The sequence below is a fragment of the Dryobates pubescens genome, chromosome 13 (genome assembly GCF_014839835.1).
Source record: "Dryobates pubescens isolate bDryPub1 chromosome 13, bDryPub1.pri, whole genome shotgun sequence".
Lineage (NCBI taxonomy): Eukaryota > Metazoa > Chordata > Aves > Piciformes > Picidae > Dryobates > Dryobates pubescens.
This window is the reverse complement of record NC_071624.1, coordinates 10,473,049-10,495,566: the sequence shown is the minus strand read 5'-3', so window position 1 is coordinate 10,495,566 and position 22,518 is coordinate 10,473,049. Positions and strand designations below refer to the sequence as shown.

The 22,518-nt window shown below is 49.0% G+C and overlaps 2 protein-coding genes across 3 annotated transcripts; one reads left to right on the top strand and one right to left on the bottom strand.

The window, feature by feature from the left end:
- Nucleotides 1–935: 935 nt before the first annotated feature.
- Nucleotides 936–21,653, bottom strand: PCYT1A (phosphate cytidylyltransferase 1A, choline). 2 transcript variants are annotated; one of them, XM_054166437.1, is made up of 9 exons: nucleotides 21,560–21,653; nucleotides 14,488–14,628; nucleotides 11,470–11,569; nucleotides 9,433–9,549; nucleotides 7,135–7,286; nucleotides 6,258–6,336; nucleotides 5,372–5,514; nucleotides 4,157–4,345; nucleotides 936–3,443 (listed from the first exon to the last, which is right to left on the bottom strand). In XM_054166437.1, the coding sequence occupies exons 2-9, from the start codon at nucleotides 14,602–14,604 to the stop codon at nucleotides 3,237–3,239; spliced, it is 1,104 nt and encodes a 367-aa protein (XP_054022412.1). In that variant the 5' UTR covers nucleotides 14,605–14,628; nucleotides 21,560–21,653; the 3' UTR covers nucleotides 936–3,236. The 2 variants fall into 2 exon arrangements, with proteins under 2 accessions (XP_054022412.1, XP_009901800.2); XM_009903498.2 differs by lacking the exons at nucleotides 11,470–11,569; nucleotides 14,488–14,628; nucleotides 21,560–21,653 and having other exon boundaries at nucleotides 9,433–9,948.
- Nucleotides 21,215–21,860, top strand: LOC128897669 (basic proline-rich protein-like). Its single transcript, XM_054166563.1, has 2 exons — nucleotides 21,215–21,277; nucleotides 21,351–21,860. Exons 1-2 carry the CDS (start codon nucleotides 21,215–21,217, stop codon nucleotides 21,858–21,860), a joined length of 573 nt encoding a protein of 190 aa, XP_054022538.1.
- Nucleotides 21,861–22,518: the final 658 nt, after the last annotated feature.

The window sequence follows — 22,518 nt, the reverse complement described above, 5'->3', positions numbered from 1 at the left end:
CAGCACATGGTTATTACCAACATGGTTTTCTAGGCACCAGCAGAAGCACAGGTGCCCTGTGATCTCATGGCTTTGCCAAGAGGCAACACCCAAGCAAGCAGCAAAATACAGGATTCATTTCCCCTACATCAGACTACCAGACCCTGCTTACCTGCAGCAGGCAGCAAACCCACACCTTTACACCAGAGAGCCCTTAGCAATGAGATGTCCACCCTGAGGGCAAGGCACAGGGATCAGTCCCACTAAGGTCACTGCTACCGCCAAGTGTATTTGCTGCTCCAGTACTTATCTGCCTCTGGTTACAAGAACTGTGCCACACAAAGTCCCAACTCCCTGTAAAACACACAAAATCATGTCAGTGCAGGTGTGTGCCAGGATTTTCTCAAGAGATTAAAGAGCTTCTTTTGTACCGCTCTGAGCAATATGCTGGTTATGTGCCACAGTCTTTATGTCTTACTTTTACCAGCATCCTTGGCACATTTCAGCTTTGCTCTGCTGCTGCTATTCTTTGCCATCACAAATTCCTCTCCTAGGGTCTGGCTGCTGGTGGCCAGCAGCCTCACACCCCAGATCTACAGAGGAATGGAATAAAGGCTATTGCAGGCGTTGATGCCTCTGGATTCTTCAATGCATGCTAGTGAAGGTTTCTTTTTCCCACTCTCTCTGGGCTTGATTCAAGCATCTCTCTTTTGGATGCTTTTCCTGTAGAGTGCAGGATGTGTTCAGAGTGTGCAGGACTGCCTTGAAGCAGCAGCACTGGGTACATCTTCAGGAAACGTGACATTCCTGGAGAATTTGGCTCACATGTTTTGCCCCAAAATCAAGCTCTGTCCTACTCCTGACAGGACAAGGCAGTGCTGGAGATGAAGCTGGTCCAGCAATCCAGGAAGAAACAAGAAAAATCACAAACCAAAACAACAAAGAGTAGTTTGGGATCTGAGTGTTCAATTTAATTTAAGTGCAAGGAGGAAGCAAGGATTACTGGTTACAAGATACAGCTCTGTTATTCCAAGCTACATGTAAAACCACAGCTGACTTCTTACCAAGCACCCCAGGTTTTGCAGAGAGCCCGAGAAGTACATTAAGGTCTCTCCAGAACAAACCACCATTTGTTATCCACACTCACAGAACACTGTTGCATAACTTGTGTTTGAAACAGTAGTCAGGCTCGAAAGGAGCCTGGTCTTTGTGATCGGGAAAGCAACACAACATTCACACCAAGGGAAGGGTGAGGAAGGGGAGGTGGGGAAGATGAGGGAAGAGGGAATGTGGGTGATACAAAGTAAGTGCTCTACCACTCATAAACCAGGGGATCAAAAACTGTACCAAGTGACCATTATTTGTTCCTTACAGATTAAAATTCCTAGCAGCCAGGCCACACTCCCAGAGCCACTGCACATTCCTGCTGAGATGTCCAAGTGGCAGATGAGGAAACCCCAAGATGCCCTTTCCCGTACTGGCTCTGGCCTCAGCAGAAACACAGAGTTCTCTCAAGCCCTTTGGGCATGGTGACAAAGGATTAGCAAGATAAAAGCTGGAAAGAAGTGGCAGCCTGCTCCTACCGCAGGATCCCTGTATCCCCTGGAAGCACTGCACTGTGCAGAACCCGTGGCAGCACCGATGCTTTGCCTCCTTTGCACCCACAGCTCCCTGAACCTTGCACCTCGCTCTGCAGATCCCCCTGCAGTATTGCTGACCAGACTCCAAGTCGTCCTCTCTGCTCCCAGCATTGCAGGATACAGGCAGCTCAGCCCAGCAGCTCCACCCAGAGACAACAGGCATCCCAGGCAAACCCAAGCAGAAAAGCAAGTGGGAGCTTCACAGCTTGTCCCTCCAGCGCTGGCTGCTGGGACCTGTGCACAGAGCAGTGCCCTGGCCTGCTCTGTGCAGACACAGGCAGCATGGGGAGGGCAACTGCCCACAGGAAGCTGCAGGCTGCAAAGCTCCAAAGTGTCGGTTACAGACACAGCAGCAGGCACGACTTGGACCATGGTTTCAAATGATCAGGTTAGATGGTTAACATCTTAAAAAGCTGCAGCACTCTGAGCAATTCCTGGCCTGCCTCAAGGGGCACTGTAAGTGGGTACTGACATTGCCCAGGGCAGGTAACTGTCATATGGGACAAGAACCCTTCCAGTTGCAGACACAAACACAGACAGCAAACTGGCTGTACCAATTCACATTCTGTCCTTACAGCAGCAACTTCATGGTACCAGTGCAAAGGCCTGCTCCAGCCCCTTGGGAGCACAGCAACTGAAACACAAACACGCACAGAGCACAGTGTTGAGGGGCCATTTGGACAGACAGCAAAACCTAGTACAGACCAGAGACTGGGACAAGGAGCTTCTTTCTACCTGGACTCTCCCATGCCCAAGGAAATGCACAAACAAGTGCCCTGAAGCAAAGATTCATTCTCTTCTCTCCAACAGCAACTGAGGACTGAATTTAGCTCAAGATGTAGCATTCTTCTTATGGTTAGCTGGGAAGGCCTTTCCCCTGCAGCTGCCACACAACCTGGACCTGTGAATGCTGGCTGTGCGCCTCTACGGTGCTAGGAGTTCTTCCAGGGCGTAGCTCCTGCGTGCTAAGCCAGCAGCCTTCCGCCCAGCACGTCCTCACAGCCACACACTGGGGAGCTCAGCTACGAGGGGCATGAGTACTAGAGACTCTGCTGAACAGGCTGCTATCAGCTCTGGTGCAGCAGAGATGTCTCTATTTCCTAGAAGCCTCTTTACACTATCGCTTGCTGTGTGCTCTTGAGGTCACGCTGGTTGCGGAACCGAGGGGGGTCTTTTGTTTGGTAGAGGTATGGACACTGCCTGGAGGTGGGGGGAATAAGACAGAGGGGCTGAAGGAAAGAGAGAGACAGATGGGTCTTCCCACTCTCCCTCCTGCCTGGAGGTTTAACAAGGGAAAAGAAACCTAAACAAAAGCCACACTCCAGTGCTATTCTTTACACTTTTTAAAAGGGTATTTTCTTAAAATATAAAAACCCCATCTGCCCCCTGGGAACCACCAGAACGTAAACAACAAAAAGGGGTTTGAGGGAGGAGGAGGGAGAGGAGGTTTGAATGTGCTTCCAGGCAGCAGCCCTTGCTAAGAGCAATGGGTGCCTCCAAGGCCCTGTGCTCACCATCAGCCCTGCTCTATGGCTCCCTTGCTCATTTAGAGTTCCCCAGTGGATCCAGACTTAGGATTCGGCGATTAGCGGTTCGCAGTAAATCCCAGCCGGTAGCTTAATCCTCTTCATCTTCACTGATGTCATAGGTGACCGCAGACTCGTTCCTGGAGCGGTTGGCAGGTGAGGAAGGAGGAGTCTTGGTTGAAAAGGGCCAGCGGAAGGAGGGAGATGGGGAGCGGTCGTGCGTGGGGCTACTGCTGGGACTCTGCTTTGGGCTGATGGCCTGCAGCATCCGGCCCTTGCCCTCCTTCAGCATGTGTTTCTAGCAATGGAAGCAGGAAGACAGTCAGCATGGCTCAAACAGCGGTGGAAATGGATACTACTTACAGCTTGGGCAGCATTTTGAGTTGTGTCCCTTCAATGCTTTGGGCAATACAGGAGCAGAAAAAGCCCAGACATTGCACTGCATGTAGTTCCCAAAGCCTAGAGCAATCATCACTCATTTTCAAGCACTTCTAACACCAAATGCCTGTGGTATTTACCCACAGCACAGGAGACCCTGGCAAAAACTAGCTTCAGACTCATCCCAAGCTGGTGACAGTTATTGCCAGTCTCTCCATTGCTCAGTGACCTGCAGGACACAAGCTGCAGTTTACAGGCCAGTTGGCAAGGGTGAGGGCTCCCTGGAAACAGGCTGCCCAAGCCTGGGAGAAGGGTGGCAAGATACTGGAACATGTTGCCCAGGGAGGCCATGGATGCCCCCTCCCTGGGGGTGTTCAAGGCCAGGCTGGATAAGGCCTTGAGCAACTTGCTCTAGTGGAGGTTGTCCCTGCCAATTCCAGGCGTATTTGAACTAGATGATCTTTAAGGTCCTTCCCAACCCAAACCATTCTATGAATCTGGAGGCTGGTGGCACATCAAGCACTACAACAAACTGTAAACCTTTGCTCTGCAAACCACAGGTTGCAGAAGCCCTACAATGCCTGCTGAGCTCTCCAAAATCCTCTTTCCCCCTTTCCCAGAGTGGCTTCTTACCAATGCGCCTTCCGGGCCAAACATTTCCAGGAAATTGCCGATGAACTCCCGGGACTTTTCTTCCCACTTCTGAATGAGATCGATACTCTTCTCCTCCACTTTCTGGACAAATTCCTTTGACTTCTCCTCTACATCCTTCACTCTCTTTTTCACCTTATCCACACGCTCCTGGAGGTGGTATTTCTTCTCCTGTAGAGTAAGTGGTGGATGAGAACACAGCTCCCCAGATCTGAGTGACGATCGCCTCGGCTTTGTGTTATTATACTGAACTTAAGACCCAGCAAGTCCATTAGTCTTGTGACACTTCTCCTTCACTTCAGTGACACTCCTTCTCTAGACTGAATGGCAGACACAGTGGGGCTGTAAGATACTTCCTGACAGGCACTGGCAGAGCACGCAGAGCCAGACTAAGCCCAGAGAAAAGCACTATCTAACAGGAGGGAAATATTTATATAATATGCAGATTAGATTTGAGCAACCTGCTGAAGGCCTCTTTGCTTTATCACAATTGCACAAGTCTTTCTCTGGGGTGTTTTTAAACAGAGGCAGCATTACATGCCAGAGATCAAGCAGCTGCGACTTCTCTTATTTTTGTATTTGATAGCATTTTAAAAAGCAGGCACGGTATCTCAGTGACAACAGTCCGAATGTTTACTGCTCCCAACATCAGAAGTGCCTTTTGCCATGTATTCTGCTCATGGGATAGAGCTACTCGGCACAGGATCACAGCATGTCCTTCTCTCCCACCCAAGCACTGCTGCTCCTGCAGCTCCCCAAAGGGGACAGTACGGTGAGACCAGGATCAGATTTTATCCTAACAAATGACTCTACCTTAAGAAGGTGGCTGAGGAAAGAGGAGAGTGGTGAGGCACAGCAGCTGCTCCCAACGACAACCCACAGTTCATTCAATTCACGAAAACACACGATTTGCCACATGCTCTGTCTCCAGCTCTTTCAACAGGCAAAATGTCACCCACAGCCACTTCTGACAGCAGAGCACTATGAGCAAAACCTCAGTTCCTCTGGCTAGGTCCCAGAGGCAGGGGCAGAAGTCGTCTAATTGCTACTCCAAAGACACCAGTTCGGTGCAACTCCTTAGCTCTGCAGACTGGCCTTTTACTGGCATATGTCAGGACCATGCTATCAGGACTCTACACCTCCACACCCTGTGAGATTCTGCCTCGGCAGCCTGTGGACAGGCACACTTCAACTCACGTTGATGAAGCTGACGTTGAGCTCTTTAGCTGTGTAGCCGCGCTGCAGGTTCCGCCTGGCATAGACATCGTAGTCCCGCACGATCCGCGTGATGATGTCTGACGTCGAGATCCCCTCAGTTCTCTGAGTTGGTGCAAACATGCCTAAAGTTGGGCAACAGGATCCAGGACAGCTGTAAGCAAGATATGGCAAAAAGCTGCTCCTGCCTCTCTTAGGAAACGCCCTCTCCTGCCAAGAGCTCATTTCCTAACTGCCCTCACACTACCACATCTTTGTCTTTGAATGTACACCACCAGTGTCCTCCTTTCTGGAGTGTAAGGAAGACCTAAGTAAGATCAAACCATGGCACAATCGCATCAAACTACTATGTCTTCCAGTGAAAAGCTCTTCACTGCAGCTGGCTTAAAGACTCGACTATAATCCACAGCACATAGAGTAGTATAGTGATAAGGACAGGACAAGGGGTCATTACAGTTTATTGGGTGGAAATATAACAAACTCTGGTGGCTGGGTTTGGACACATTTAAATCAGCTGCACCCCCACTGAACTTTACAGCAGATAGCTAGAGGAGCTGCTTTGCTAAGCCCGTGAGATTCTTAATTTGTGACAATCTTTAAGGCACACCATAGGATTTTTTTTCAAAAGGTGGCTGTTAATTCAGTCACAATAACTAGACTGGAAGCTGGGCAGTGCTTGGCCTGGGATATGGTACAGTCCTAGCCTTACAAAGTATGGCCCCAAGCTGTGCCTCATTCTGCCCTCAGAGCCTCCTAGGCTCCCAGAGAGGCACCACCACTTCCCAGGTGTACTCCTGCAATACAGGAGCACAGGAGAAACTACAGCAGACTTTGAGAGGAAGCCTTGGAGAATCTGATCCAGACCCACCTGCTTCTTTTATATGTTTATAAACATCATCACTGCCAGCAGAAGAATAGGGGATATCATCGTGAGCAACAAAGTCGATCTGGAAATTAAGAAAGCAACATGAGTCAACGTTTTATCTTGAATGTGCAGGCCTCCTGCCTTCTGTCAAAGGATGAACTTTTGCTCAACACCTCCACACAGAGGTGTCACAGAGCACAGCAAGGCACTTTCCTGTATTATAAAGCAGCACAGAGCAGTTCCAAGTTCTCGCTGACAATAGCGTATCAATTGTAAGCACACCGCAGAGAGGAAAGGCTGGGACTAAGGACACAGTTGTCTGGAGCTCCACAGAGACAGGTCTTGTTAATGGCAACAAGGCTGAACTAAAACGCCCCTGAGGACTCCTTCCCCTCCTAAAGCAGTTCAACAGATGTTAGAGACTCCTTGCATTTCACGTTACCAACTGATAAAAGCCTCTCAAGACAGCTTGCTTGGTCTCCTGCTGCAGGGAAGCTGATGGAAATCTAAGCTGCTCTCACTGTAAGTAGGGGGTTGAACCAGACGCCCTCCAGAAATCCCCTGCAACCTGTGTTATCCCCTTCCTACTGCATTTCACACCAGTCTGTAAGCAGCAGGAACAGTGAGAACTCTCTCAGGGTTTTTCACCATGTCACAGTCTCAGCCTTTTTTTAACATTACCTTCCAGCTCCCCAAACACTTCCAGCATCCCAAGAAACCCACTCAATACCCATAACCCAGCTCATCCTCTACTCCAGGAGTTTCAACAGAAATGGGGCTCCTCAGGCAGAGGTCACCCCATGGGTGAATTCTTGCTGTAAACAGGAAGCAGAGGCAGAGGCTCATCAAAATGCATAACAGATCAGCTGTCACAAATTACCCTGTGCTCTGCCAGGAACTCAGGAGTGAGCGTCCACGGCGCGTTTCTCACCACTTCATCCACGTAACGACAGTGCTGCACAGCATCATACCGCTCGTTCTCGTTCATTACCGTGAAGCCCTTGAAGTTATGGGTTAGCTCATCACTGCAGACTGAAGAAACAGGCAGAGAAGAATGAGCCTGAGATACTTAGCCAGTGCTTTACAGTAAAAAGGCCTTGCGCACATCCTTGCTAAACCAGGCAATGCCAGCTGCTGACAGTGGCCGGTGCTGGCGCTTCCAAACCCAGCTCTTCCAGCCACAAAGCTCCAGGAACAGGGAGTCCGCAGGGCACTGAACTCAGTTCTAGGCAGGCTGTTTGGGAGATTTCTGACCAAGCTACACCCCAAGCCCTCAAGGTTTCTAGATCCTACAAAGCTTATCAAGAAGCCCAGCTAATACAGAAGAGAGCTCTCATGTAGGAGATTCTCCTGGTCCAGGAGCGCTGGAACAGACTCCCCAGAGAGGTCGTGGAGTCTCCTTCTCTGGAGACTTTCAAGACCCATCTGGATGCATTCCTGTGGGACCTGTGCTAGATTCTATGGTCCTGGCTCTGGCAGGGGGGTTGGACTCAATGACCTCTGGAGTTCCCTTCCAGCCCCTGGCATCCTGTGAGATGGCATCTGGGGGCCTATCAGGTAAAAATCTTCTTTTAATCCTTGTCTTGGAAACTGAAGCCCATAAGAAAAAAAAACAACCCACTGCTTAAGCTTCCAACTTCATAAAATGTCATTCCACAGTCTAGTTCTTGGAGAGCTGCATTAAAACAAAGGGTAAGTTCACAGCAAATCAAGTTAGCTTAATTATGTTCTATGAGAAAGTAAACAAACAGCTCTTCATAATCTGCAATGTAAGACATTGAGAAAGAGGGAGTTTCATTTGGCTATCAGACTCAAAAGTAAACAAGGCATTACCAGGCTCACTGGTATTGGATGTATTTATGTTCTAAACAAACATGATAAAAAGTGAGTGAGATTGCTCCCAGCTTGGAGCTAATGCTCACTTGGGCTGTGGCCTCTCATCTCAGTTCCTGGTGCAAGCAGAGCAGTTCATTGCCCTCACCTCCTCACCAGACTATCAGAGGCAAGGAGCAAGGATACACACCTTGCTACATTAACCTGGTAATAGCTTGATCTGAAGTTAATTTCCTGTTTGGTGTATGTTTATGGACACAGGGATGTCTTTCCCCCTGCAAGATTCCTAAACTCAGAATGTGTTGTAGGTTGGAACAGCTATTTCAGCTCTCACCACTCCCTTCCCGTTCTAGACACTGCTGTAGCACACAAAAAGTATCACTACAAAAATGCCCTCAGCAGTGAGTGAAACTGTGGTAAGGAAACAAACCACACAACGACATCATGATTGTTCTATCACAGCATCAGAGTTTCATTTTGCTTCAGGAAGATAAGGGCAGTTAAGAAAACTAGTTCAAGGTATTCTCAGCTCTGATACCTTAACGTTGTTATGGAGCCTGAGCAGAGGTCACCTCCTGATGGACAATGTGCAGAACCTGACATGTCTTTAAGGTGGGTGAAGGTACAGGCACAGAGGCACTGCCTGGACAGGGCATTGCAGGAGCCAGAATAAAGGATTTCTTTTTTTCTGTTTTATATTCCTGAAGAAGGCCTGATTGAAAGACTTCTTCCAGATCCCCTCAGTCAGCAGGATATTCCTGGCATCAGCTAAAGACTACTGAGCCTAACAGACACCTGGGAACTTTTATTTGGAGAAATGAGGCCTCACTGACTTTCATGTGCCAGGCACATGCCCAAGAAGTGCTGTGACCTCTGTGCTCCCAGCAGGTACCTCTTTGGAATCAGCCATAAGCAATTCGCAGCAGAGAGCTGGAACAGGGGAGTGACTTGGAGGGCAATAAAGGTAACACAAAGCTCAACCTGTCGCAGAAGGGCTGTTACATATTCATCATCTGTCTCATTCAACAGGCAGATGCTTAACTGTCCCACATCTATTTTTATATGTGCAACTCACCATTATCTGCCTAAACTAAACAGAGAGGTCAAATTAGAACAGTGTGATCAAAAGTCTTTTCCTTCAGCTCCCATTTGGTACAGGACATCTTTCTGCAGACACATCCAACGTACTGCGGTAAGACTCCAACAACATTTGGGACAAACGTTTGCAGCGAGAACCACTGAGACCATAAGGACAAAATCCCTGCTGTGCCATCTGTATGCACAGCCATAGATGAAGGTGAACTGTACTCCTACAACAGTCAAAGTCAACCAGGTCACTCCTTACCTCCAACAATGAGGTATGTGTTTGGGAAGAGGTTCTTGGCTTGCATCAGGGCTCGGGCGTGTCCGGAATGAAACAAATCAAATATTCCATCGGCATAAACTCTGACGGGGCGATCCACTGTGCCAAAGGGACAGAGAGACATTTGTGAAGATGCCTTCCTGGAGAAGCAGCTGCTGCTCATGTCTGCATTTGGGGACCTTCTGAAACTCGTGAGGATGTTGCAGAAAACTGGCAGAACGCAGAGCCATAGCCAGGAAAGATTTGGGAAGAGAAACGGCTGGCGCTCTGCCTTCCCACACGGAATCAAATGCAGCTGAGAACAGAGCTGAAATACAACCATGTTCAAAGGCACATCCACTGAACACAAGATGAAGGGAAACCAAGCAGAAAGCAAACTCTGAACATCCCCCTCCCACAGAAGTCCAAATGCAGCATTAACTTTTTGCACAGTCAGTAAGCTACTAGAGAGCGACTGGCCCAAATGTTTCACAGGTGCCCCATTTCCCCCTGACAGCCCAAATGGCTTCTTGAGACCTTCTTGGCATCCTCCTCTGCTTCCTGCTGCCAAAGATTTAAGTCTAGATGAGGGACCAGACTTCCAGTTCCCCACCAGCATAATCAGCTCCTCCAGACCAATGAGTATGTGGCTCTATCCAAACAACAATTGGACTGCTAAAAGAAAAGCTGATACAATTCTGCTGAAGCGCTGGCACTATCAGCTCGATCTACAGATAAATAAGTAGGAACAAAACTTTTGTCAGGCCATCTTGGCCTGGAGAAATTACAGCTTAGATCTCTGAGGTGAAGTGACACAGTCCAGCAATGCCACACAACAGTAGGAGGCTCCCTCATTTCTGATCTTCTGGAACCATACAGGTCAGCAGTCCTCTTGCTGCTGGTAAGAGAAAGCCACACATTCTAGGTATATGACACACTTGGGTACGGCCTGCTGCTTCCTGGCTAAATTCAGGCAGATAGAAAGTGGTGTGACTAGAGGCCCACCAAAGCTGCCAGAAGAGAGCTGGTCCTAGCAGGCCCTTATTAAAATACAGTCATGTTCTGGGAATTGTCTGGGACACCCTTCCCTTTTCCTCCGTAGCTGCAGCAGCTACGGTGTGTGAGCACAGACACAAACAGCAACAAGAAAGCAGGCAATGAATTTTAGCCTTAGCTGGCAGGAGGGCCATCACCATTGAAATCAGAGACTTTTGTGCAGGTTATGGAGACTTTCAGCTGGGAAGTTAATGCAGACTGTGAAATGCACTGGATTTCCAGAACCTCTGGCAGGAAAGCACTGCCTAGGTCTCAGCCTCAGCTGGTTCATCTCTCAGCAGCAGTCAGGTAGGTATTAGTACAGCATTTAGATTGTCTTTGTAGCCATAACACAGAGGCCAAGTAGGAGGCCAAGCACTATCTGCACACTCTGTTTGGCAAGTGAGGGCAGCTATCTTGCAGGCATCAATCCTGTCTCTGCCTCCCCTTTGGACCTGCAGAGAACAGAGTGCTTCTTACAGCCTGATTTTAGAGAATAAAAGGACACATTTTAGTCATGGGGCTGGCCTACTGTGTTGAATGACACTGTCTTTAATTCAAATCCAGACTAGAACAGGATGTTCTGGAAAAATACATATGTTGGTTTTACTTGCCCATTTCAAGTCTCAGAAAAGATGACTTTTAAAGTGCTTAACTTAAAGATGCCTCAGACCAAGTAGTACAGATAAATGTTCAGCTCTGCTACTACTCCATAGCTGTCAGCAACAGAGGAAAAGCTAAACCACAAACATCTATTTGCCTCAAATAGCCTTACTGGTGAAAGTACAGCTCCTCACACACACGAGCTCCAATTTCAGTCGTACTGGCAGGCTCAGTTTCTGATGGGAACAGTTATCTAATCACCGAAGCATTAAGTCAGTCATTGGCTGCAAACCTGGTCTGACACGCACAAGGTTGGTTTGGTCTTGAAGCTATCACAATCATGCCTCCCCACCCTGTCCCATTTATACAATCCCCTTCCAATCTGCTTTTTTTTCCACTCACAAGGGGTTCCTCTCATTGCTTCTTCATAGGTGACTCTGATGTATGGCTTGCTGTAATCGATTTCCACTTCATCTGAGAAAGGAGCCGGTTCCCGCAGCCCCTGCAGAGCCAGAGAAGTTAGCTGTGAGAATACAAGGCTGAGAGCAGAACCTAACAGCAGCACTTCCACTGCAGTGTCTTAGGCACTCAGTGATTCACTGTGCCTCAGCATGATTCAAACACATGTACTAAAAGACTAATAAGTTATAAACCTCAAACCAGCCCTGTGAGGTGGTTAGCCTGAGTTTATAGGGGAAGAGAGAGAAATGCAGAGTTAAGATGCTGGTAGTCACACTGCACCCAAGAGAAATGGAGGCTCAACTGTGCAGCTGGTAAAGCCAGACTTGATAAACAGCAGTTCACAGCAGCACAAGCCAAGCTTCATCACACCTCACTGCTGCAGCTCCAGCTATGTCCACCTGGGCAAGACCATCACTCTCTGTGTCTGAGTGCTCCTGCTGTGCTGTACAAATTGTAACAGCTCCTCAATTTCAGTATGGAGGAGCAGAAGAGCAATACTAACAGCAGAACAATTTCCCAAGGGTATCTGTGTGTCATCACCCACTTCTGAGCCATAGTGAGAGACTGACCTTGATTTGTGGCAGATTATCTCCAAATGCTGCAGGAAATTGCCTCCCTCCAATCTACTACCTTGACCACAGGAGTATGATAATCAACAGCTGAAGTCCAGGTATGCCTCTGGACTCCTCTGAATGGCAACAAAACATCTGCCCTTCCCCTAACAGCACAAACAGTCCGGTTTCCTTCTGGCAGGAAGGTGTGGGGCAGCAATGGATGTTTCTTTCCTAAGCCACAAGATCTTTATAATAATACCTTCATGCTGCAGAAAGCTAATCAGCAGTTTCCTCTCTGGCTTTCCTGCCCACTGCAGCATCTTGCCATGGTGCCCAGCACCACTGCGACCAGAAAGACAGCTTCTATAATTGTTTATGTCATTCCTTATTAGAGTGCTAAAAGTGAAGTGCACAGGAAAGCAACCACTGACCAGGACACTCAACCAAAGTGATGCTGCTGACAATCTCCTTTAACTTACTGAGGCTGTAGTACCTGCATTTCATACACCTCCTCCTCTATCAGGATCCTTACTGTCAGGTAAGGCCAGTAGGTCTTTGCTGTCATCACTGCCATTATATCAGAGACTTGTGAGGAAAACCAAATTATTTGTAGCTTAGTGAGCATACATCTGATATGAAGTTAGGAATAAAAGCATTAAAAAAAAACCCCAACTATCAAAATTATCAGAGGATCACTGAGAAATGTCCTTAAAAGCACCTGCCAGAGTCCTGTCCTTGCTCTGCAGGGTGTGTGAGGGTCAGGACTCAACCTGATGTGCACAATACAACAGGCTAACGTTCAGCAGTTTCATTACCACCCTCTGCTGCTGAGCCCTGCTGCTTCAGGAGCACTCTGCCAGCCAGCTGCTTAGCCAGGAGTGGTAAAGACTCCAAGGTAATGTCACAGTTTGGCCACACTATTACTTTTGCCACAATAAATAACACTTCCACAGAAGAAAGAGAAAAGAAACCTTTCATCACGAGGTCTGTGACTAAAATAAATGTGGCCTGGAAGTGTAGAAAGTAGCTTGTGCTGCTCAGAGAGAGGTGTTCCTGCCCACGGCAGGGGGGTGGAACTAGATGATCCTTGTGGTCCCTTCCATCCCTGACTGATTCTATGATTCTAGCAGGACAGATACCAACATGAAGAGCAAGTGATTTCCATAGAATAACCTGACCACTTCTCTTTCCTTACTGAAACATATGGGGTCTTTAAAAGGGACAGGGTGGATTTCTGGCAGCAGACAAGGATATAAAGGCTCTGTGGGATAAGTCACACAACAGCTCCAGTCTCCATTCCCAACACTTGCCTCCCCAGTTCCCACTGCTGGTGTTGCTCTCAGTTTGTTACACTATCTGCCAAATGCTCTGGGCCTGGACTGAAGCACTCCTGAAGAGCAGAACGTTTGTATCACAGCGAAGGCGGCAACACATCACCACATTCTGCCAAGGACTATGACCCCAGCATGGTGTGGCAGGGATCCTAAGTGGCTTTTGACAGAGATAAGGGAAGAGCAACCACAGCACACGTGATATGCAGGAGAGCAAAAGGAAGAGGCAGAGAAGGGCTGTAAAAAAGCCAATCATCGCAATGTATCAGCAAGGACAAGTTAAAGTCAGCTCTTTACACTAGCATTAACTGGCACAGAGCCAGTTAGACACTGGCTCTGAAAAGAGACTCTGCTGCTTTCAGCTTCCTAAAGCCATCCCAATGTTGATCTAGAAGAAGAAAACCTTTCTTTGTTTTTTATTTTCTTTTTTCCCCTTCTTTGTTTTAGTCTTGGCTTTTTTGGGTTGCTTCTTTCCCCCCTTTAACATCCCCAAAGTATCAGCAACATAAATGCAATCTCCTGCCAAAGAGAATCAAACTAACCATTATCCTCCCACTGTTTCACAGCACAGGTTCAATAGATCAATAGATTGCTTCTGCAGATGCTTTATAGACTTCAGACCCTCCTGCAGTTCCCCTGACTTGAACAGGACTGCAAGGTGCCCGAGTTGTTACATGCTTGTTTGGAGTACTTCTCCCTCCTGCTGGGTCACGTCAGTAAACCCACCTGTGAGAAACTAATGCTTACTTCTGCATGGCTATCTCTGTGCATGCTGGAACCTCGTGTTTGGGTTCAGCTTAAATGGCTACAAACAAGCCACACACACCACAAAAGCAGCTTAGCATGCTTGCCTCAGACCTAATTTAAGCCCATGTTGTAAGTACATTACTGGTATTGAACAAAGGAAGACTCTGAACTGGCTTTACAAGAACGGTAACTGCTGTCATTTGCTTCTTCCCACCCACCACTTGCTTTCTGTGTCCACATTAAAACCACCACATTTCTCTTTCTGCTGTTAGGTCTGGATGTCCTAATCTCACAAGCACCCAAAGCTCCCGTCTCTGCTTGCTTACGAGTGAGCGTCTGGACATTTTGGTCGGGATTCCATCCAGCTCCGTGGCTCCGTTGGGGCCAGATCCATCTTTTCTTCTCTTCCGGGAATTCAGCCTGGAGGATGTCGGAGGCTCCATCTTGCCAAGCACGACCAGTAAGACCTGCAACAAAACGAAGGAGAGGGGGGGAATCAAAAAGAAGTAGAAAAAGGAGAGATTTCTCAGCTCTTCCAAAGCAGAGTTAGTCAACAGCAGCACAGTGCACAGAAGGTCAGTGCAAAGACACAGCCACCTAACAAGGGGCTTAGCCAGTTGTATTTGGCATCAGCTGCCAAGGCTTGACAAACAGTGCCTGGTGGGAATACTGAATCACTGTAACTCGGGGCTGTTCTGCAGAGAGAAGTGTGCAGCAATCAGCTGGCTGGAGAGAAGCTCACACAAGAGTTGCAATGCAAGTCATAAATCATTACTACAAGAATAATTATGCTATTTTAGCATCTGGAAAGCAAACTAAGGATGAAGGCATGCCCAATCTACATTCAGCCCTCCCCCAGCTCTCATTCTGATGAACGTAAACACTACTCTTCTGTCTCTCCTCCCCAAGACAGCTGGTGAGTGTGCTGCACCCCTGTGAAATCCTGGAGAGGAAGAAGCAGGTTTAAGCAGAAGGGTAATGGTGAGGGAAGGGCTGCGACTCATGGTCATAACTTTAACTAGTGGGCTTGATGTTTGCTTTGTTTTTTGTGTAAGACCAAGCTGCATCTCCTCAGTGGGGACACCTTGGGATGCTCCCTGTTTGTCCTCTGCTCCCACTGCAGTGGTGACTCAGCCGATGGTGAAGCAGCTGCTGACACCACATTAGGGCACACTTTATGCACCAGGTTGCAATTAATGGTTGTTCAGCTGAACTGCTTCTGCGATGAACAGAGCCAGTTTTGGACAGAAATCATGACAGCTATCTGGAAGTAAGCTATTTGTGCTTGTGAGCTGGAGTCATTGTACCTTCCCAAAAGGGCCCTGGGGCATTAGGAAGCCCAGCACCTCACATAACTGAAGCAAAGCTAGGGATTTTGGGAAAGGTGTGGCAGCAAACATTCCCTTTTCAGCTGCTGCAGGAGCTGGAAACTGGTGCTGGGTTTACAAAATGTATAACTGAGGAGCAGCATTCTCTCTCACTCACTCGCAGTGTGCTCTCCAGCGCAGCAAATGGCACTTCTGACCTGCCATTCCTGGGAGCAGCATGACCCCTCCACCCAGGAATGATGCTTACTTGAGTGCCTCAACACCCTAGTAACAAAAGCCGGGCGGAATTTAAAACGTCTCCCCACCCACATGCAGTGAGTCTGCTGGAACACCTTAGGTGGGGCAAGCACGAAGCACATGGAAGGGCAGATGTCCTTCTGAATGTTACCCCCTGTCCTTGGCAGAGGGTCTCTCCTGAGTGCTCCTGCTTGGCACGAGCTGAGGCTGTCCTCAGATAAGGCCACCGGGCAAAGCCCTGCTGTTCAGCACAGAACAAGAGTGGGCTTTGGGAAAGAGCTTTTATGAAGCAGATTCAATGATCAGACTTACTCAAGCACAAATGACTCCAGGTTAAGGAATGCTCTAAAGTAAGGAGTCAGATGTAGTTTAATAACATGTGAACTTACTGCTCTCCCCACCTAGCATCAACAAGATAATACCTTACCAACAGTGTTAGGGCCAAACACAGCTGAACTGGTTTTGGGCTACACGCATATAAATATCCCAGGCTACTCTGGAACACATAACACTGCACTAAGAACAGGAAAAGAGAATCTCAGTTGAGCAGGGAGCCAAAAAAACTATTGGGGAGAAGACAAAATTGATAATGAAGAGCAGCCACAAGGACATTTCAGAACCACATCAGCCACCCAGCACTCTCTCCCTCGTTCATGCCTGTGAGTCACATTTGCTGAGTTTCCTCCTATTCCAGTAATTAATTTACTGTTTCCTAACAACAAATAAACATATTGCAAAATGAGGTTGCAACCCTGAGCTCCCAAGTCTTCAACTACTTAGGCACACATTTAACTTTCAAGCAAGATCTGTGCTATAAATGCAGCAGCTTCCAGAGTGCCTCTGTGAGAACACAGGGTATGACACAAATAGTCCTCCAGTTTTGCAAGGTGCCATCTTGCAAGCACACTCTGTATCAGTTATTCACTTCACCACTGTGGTCCTGGAAGAAAATACCCACTTTACAAAACCCAGCAGACCTCTGTCTCTGGTTCAAGTAGCCCCCAGTGTTCATGGAAACCATGGGGGTAAATAACAGTAGATCTTCTTGTTATTTGGTCAGAACAATTTCACTGTGCTTCAAGTCACCTGTTGGTCTCTGACACTTGCTTTCCTTCCCTTTGGGAAGAATTACAAGATCTGTTAACAGGCTGAATGAATCATTCTGAACCACTGCCCAGCAAAACATCACAAAGCACTGGCAGAGGCTTTGCTGCTGAAGTATGGACATGGCAGGCTCCACGCAAACAGGTGAAGCTCTTCCCACGTTAGCTCAGCCTATCAGAGCAACCAGACTTCTCTGCACACCAGTACAGTCCCTGCTGAGTTACTGCCAGCATGCTGCTGCTGGGTGCAGAGCTCAGGGTCAGACAGAGAACTGCAGGTTACAGCATAGGGCAACACTGCACTTTGGACACTGTGGTACAGAGGCACTGTCCAAGCCCAGGAGAAATCTCCAACAGCTTCTTCCAAGCCCTCCCACACTAAACCATCTGCTTTCCTCCACCCTAACTCACATTTCTGCTTCTCAGGGTGTAGTCAAATGATGGCAAACAAAGGCTTAAGTGAATGGATTTGCTTTGCATTAAGTAAGCAGCAGCAGTCGGACAGCACCAGCTGCCCAGCAGCAGCAGCTCCACCTGACATACCATGGGAGAGATCAGCTTTGAGGATGCTGTAAATATGCTCTGTCTGCTCTGATGTTACAGGCTAGATGTTACTGAAGGAGCCTCTGCAGTGTCCAGAGAGCTGGCCTGGGCACCTCACGAGCGACGCAGCTCTGCTAATTACTCAAATTAATGCAGGAATTACACAATAATTTTACCACTCTTCAGAGCTTTGAAACCTCTGTCCTGTGGCTGGTGTGTTCCTGGGAAGTCCTCTTAGCACCAAACACATCATTAAAACATGGGAACACACTGTTTTGAAAAACAAGCCATGATTTGCTGTGATAAAGAGACTAATCTTAGAATGCTTCATTTTGACCCCAAAGGACTGAAATAGCATCTCAAACAATGACTTACTAACAATGGGATCCAGCATCTGTAGCTGAGCTTAACACTTGAGAACACAGCTTTGCTTCCCCAAATGTGTACAACACTGACTGTTCCAATGTTGATTATGTTTGCAGCAGATGGGGAAGGGGAAGGAGAAGATAGCTCTCAAAGCTCTTTCTGAAAACCTCCAAGATAAAGCCCAGGCATAACCAAACGAAAAGCCCTGCTGTATAATGTTAGCACTGTGCTAGTTAGTCACCCTCCTGTGTTTCAGAGTCTGTGCTGAATATCAGGAACTGCTTGCAAGGAACAAAGTTAGAAGTGCCCCCACTGGGGCAAGCCATGGGCAAATCAAACCATCCCTGTGCCACTATACAAAGCACCCAGGGCTTTGTTTCTGAAACTTCTTTCTCTGGCGTGTGCCCTGTACCAAAGAAGCACCTTGCATGGCCTGCCAGCTAGCTCACCTCAAGAGTTGTACAGGCTCTCCAAGGAGATTGGAACCTCCAGACTGGAGAAGAGTTGCTCTTCCCATCAGGGAATCACTGAATCCCACTGAAACATAGCTACTTCTGAGAGGGAAGAAGGACAAGTGTTGATTACCACAAAGGAAGACAAAAAAAAGAAAAATAGGTGGGGAAGGAATTAAAAACTTCTCCCTCAGTGTGAGTTAACTGCACCACGATCTGAGCTGGAATTTAACCACAACACTGAAGCTAACACCTCTGGCAGACGAACTAGGTCAGAACAGGCACAATAAACCTTGCTTAGGCAAGATGCCACGGACAGTAGAGATGTTTTGTTTAGGCTTGGTGGTGTCACAGAACTGGTGCCTTGCATTACACTGGAGAATTGGATCAGCTATTTCTGCATCCTAAGCACACTGATGGCATGAGGTCCTGACCTGTCTCCATTCTTTGTGTTTTGATGTCCCAAGGAATTTATTAGAAAACATTATCTGCAAATCTACAGGGCTGGGTCTGTCACTTCCACTGCTTTTCTCCTGCAGATTTACGCACCATGACAAAATAAATCCTGCTACTTAAAGCCTATGTGAAACAACAGATGACTGCAACAGCCCAGTAAATGCTCCAGCCCAAGGCTGCTGCATTTGCCACCTGAGATCTGAGCCAGCACAAAACTAGCAGGTAGAATGAACTAGGAAGGCCTCTCAGACATCCAGACCTGCCAGGCTACCCAGTGGCACTGCCTGCTCCTGGGCTCCCCTATTGTCCCTCTGAACTTGGAAGGCATTGGCAGTCAGATGTGACTGTCATGCGCTGCTTTGCCCACAAGATCGTTGCACTCCACAGCAGCAAGCTATTTCTCTTCTGCTGACTCATCTGCAGGAAACTACTACTAAACTTTGCACTCTGACAGCTGTCTGCAGAGAATTGCCTTGACACATGGACAGCACCTAAGCTACAGCCCCAGGGAAAAGGAATAAGTCCTGTCACTTCAGATAATTTCCCTGGCAGGCTGTAAAGTACACAAACGACCATGCATTCATCAGTCATAGGGCAAAGAGAATCCACTTCCCCATCCTTCCCAACTTCCAACCCCCAGTTGGCAATTAACCTTCCTGGTGTGTTTCCCTGTAGGAATGGCTTGCAGGCAGGAAGATGTTAATGACAGAAGACTCATTGCAGTGGGAAACTGACAAAAGTCTATTTACAAGATGAGGGTTAGCCTGTACGTGATTACTGGGAGAGATCAAGATCTCTCCTCAATCTGTGTGTAAAAGTCCTGCCCAATCTCCAAGGCAACTTCATTCCCAGCTGAGGCTTGCAAGGCTCAGCTCTGCCCCAATCTCCAGACTGAGAGCATCTGCTTAAAAACTGAGTGATAACGGTTGCAACCCAGCCTGCTCACCTCCAGAGAAGACTGCAACTCTCCCCAGTAGGTTGCTCCCCATGGCTGCTCCCACCACAGTCAGCATCTGCTCCATCCAGACAGTCTAAGCCCTCAAGTCCCCCAAAAAGGTTACTGCAGGACCTCACAAGCAGAGTCCTGCCTACATCTAAAACACAGGCTGCTTCACCTACTCCTGCAGTGCTGCATGAATGCATGAAAGGGATTCCAGTTCAGCCAGTGCCACACACTGGTCCAACAGCACCCAGATCTTTGTATACAAGCAACCCAAACCCCTGGCCTTGCATCTGCTACAAGCAGACTGGTAACATTTTCTTGAGCAGACTGAAGCATGCAAAAAAAATCTGGCACCTGTGCCCTGCAACCAATGAAAAGATGCTGCTTTTCACCAACCAAGTCCCAAATGGTTCAAGATAATTCTAACATCACCCCAACTGAAAACAGTGTAGCACAATCACCTAGGCAGCACTTCTATGGAATACACAGAGAGAAAAACTGCTGGCAAGACCTTCAGGAATTCATGGTCCTTCTGGGTACACCATAACCCTGAGGCACTGAGAGTCCTAGCATGCGACAAAGTCTCTGCTGTGGTGAGCAAAGCAGCCAGAGTTGGCTCTGTGCAGAATGTCAGAAGGTTTGGAGCCTGCCCAGGGACAATAAAGTACAAGGATAGGTGGTCATTCCGTCCTGACTTTTGAGTTGCGTTGCATTGCATTGCTTTTAAGGTCTCAACAAGAGAGCCTTTCAAGACTCCAGAATGCAACCTCCTCTCACAGGTTGACACATCAGTACCAAATCCTTTCTTCAACAGTTGTTGTTTTTGGCTCATCCTAGAGTAATCTCAAGACAATTACAAGCCAGATCATGGACCAAGAAACTGAGTCATGAATTTTAATAATTCTGTATACAAAGGGAATTTCTTCAGGAACTAACCAACAGACATTTGCCAACTGAATTTCAGAAGCAAATAGAGTGGCTGTAGTTCACAGGGCCTGGAGATGGAACCTCCCACCAGTATTTGCTTCTGACCACACCAGTCCTTACCAGCCCCAGGCAGGGAGACCTCGGGCTGCAACAGCACAGGGCTGGGACAGAGGGAGGGAAGGTCACCTGCAGTGTCATGTACCTCCCTCCACAGTGAGCGAGGGCTACTGGGAAGCATCACAGTTCTCAGAATTCCTGCAGACTTTAATTACACAACCACTAATCAATGCAGCCAGGACTCTGGTGGGCACAAAAAGCAGGTTAGAGCCAATGTGCAGCAGCTAGGTCACACCTTCCTTCTCGGCAGCCAGGGCCACCTCCTTGTTCTTCTCCTCTCTCCCAAGGCCTTGGCTGCATCCCCCAGGTGGGAAGATGTTCTCCAAAGCCTCATGTTCCAAGCCCTGGGGCATACTCCCAAAACATCTGCTGCTGTCTCCTTTCAGCCTGCCCCCACTGCTGCCAGTCTCACCATCCCCCGAGCATTGTTCCCAAGCCCCAGCCTCTCTCCAGGTCCCATCAAAGGGGAAGCAGCGCACCATGCCGCTCCACAGCGGACACTGCCCCCTTACCCAATGAGCCCCACGTCCCTGCCAGCCAGCACCTCCCAGAGGCCCCCTGCCTCCTAGCAAGGCTGGCCCATGCCTGTTCCACGGCCACCCCGCTCGGAGAAAGGTGCCGGGGTGGGACCCCTCAGGGGCAAGGTGAGGAGCTCCTCAGGTGCCTCCAACCGCAACCCACCCACCTGCCTCTAGCCTCCGTGGCGGGCACCCCCAGCCCTACAACGAGTGCCCCGTCCCGCTGCACGCTACCCCACGCCGCACTCCAAGGGGAAATCTGTGCCCGGTGGCACAGCACAGCCCCGCACGGACGTGGCAGGTCTCCCCACGTCCCGCCAGTGACAGACCCCTCAGCCCCCCGCCACCTGCCAGTGACAGACCCCTCCCCGAGCCCCCTCAGCAGCAGCCCCACTGCAGTGCCCCTACCAGCGCACCGCTGCCCGCAGCTCCGCCGCCCTGCCCGACCCAGCCTCGCCGCCGCTGCTCCCGGCGCCTGCCCCGCCCCTCTCCCGCCAACGCCAACGGGGCGGCGGGCGGAGCCGTTGCGTGTCGGGCCCGGGCGGCAGGAAAGGGCCGGCCGCACCCCGGGAAACTGCGCCCGGAACCTGCGTTCCGGCTCGCAACGGGTCCGGCTCCCTTCCCGGCGCCAGTGCCTCGGTGTCCCCGCCAAGGACTGCTGGAGCTGGACGGGCGCAGGCTCAGTCCTGCTTTGTACGGCCCTTCGTGAAGCTGCCGCTAAACACCTCCAGAATCAGAGTGAGTGCAAGGGGGAAAATCCTGATTTAGAATCATAGAACGCATTGGGTTGGGAGGCACCTGCAAAGGTCACCTAGTCCAACCCCCCTGCAGTGAGCAGGGACATCTTTGACTAGATCGGATTTAACCACCATGATTTGGTAAAATGGTCAAAACAAGGGAGGGTATATATCATCCCCTGGCAAGTGTGTTTACATGGAGGGGTTCACTGTGCCCCAAAACTTGCACTCACAGGTTTACATGCACCATTGCCTCATCTCTGCAGCTCCAGTATGGAACAACAGCCACAGGTAGCGACCAAGCAAAGGTGAAGTCACCCTCTGCTTCCCGTCAGAACAAAATGGGAGCAAACCACTTTCAAGCAAACATAATAGAGAAACAGGAGCATGCTGCCTCCAGGGCTGCGGCCCAAGGAATGATTCTAGAAGATGCACTGTAATTTGTTACCTCCCCTCTTTCCAAGAGCTGGATGGGCAGCACATGTTCTGCTCTCACAGTTGGTGAGGGTGGGATTTAAGACTCACCTCACCCAATTCAGCGCTCCAAAAGGTGTTTATCCACTGAAATTGTTAGCTGTGATTGCTCCTTGATCAGCACAAAGAGAATACACATCAGCACAGACAGAGCAG

Coding starts and splice junctions, on each gene's coding strand:
- PCYT1A (XM_009903498.2), bottom strand. CDS start 9,772: ATGGTTGTATTTCAGCTCTGTTCTCAGCTGCATTTGATTCCGTGTGGG. Junction 4,346..5,371: donor TCAACGTCAGCTTCATCAAC/GTGAGTTGAAGT, acceptor CTTACTCTACAG/GAGAAGAAATACCACCTCCA. Junction 3,444..4,156: donor TTGGCCCGGAAGGCGCATTG/GTAAGAAGCCAC, acceptor TTCCATTGCTAG/AAACACATGCTGAAGGAGGG.
- LOC128897669 (XM_054166563.1), top strand. CDS start 21,215: ATGCCTGTTCCACGGCCACCCCGCTCGGAGAAAGGTGCCGGGGTGGGA. Junction 21,278..21,350: donor TGGGACCCCTCAGGGGCAAG/GTGAGGAGCTCC, acceptor GGGCACCCCCAG/CCCTACAACGAGTGCCCCGT.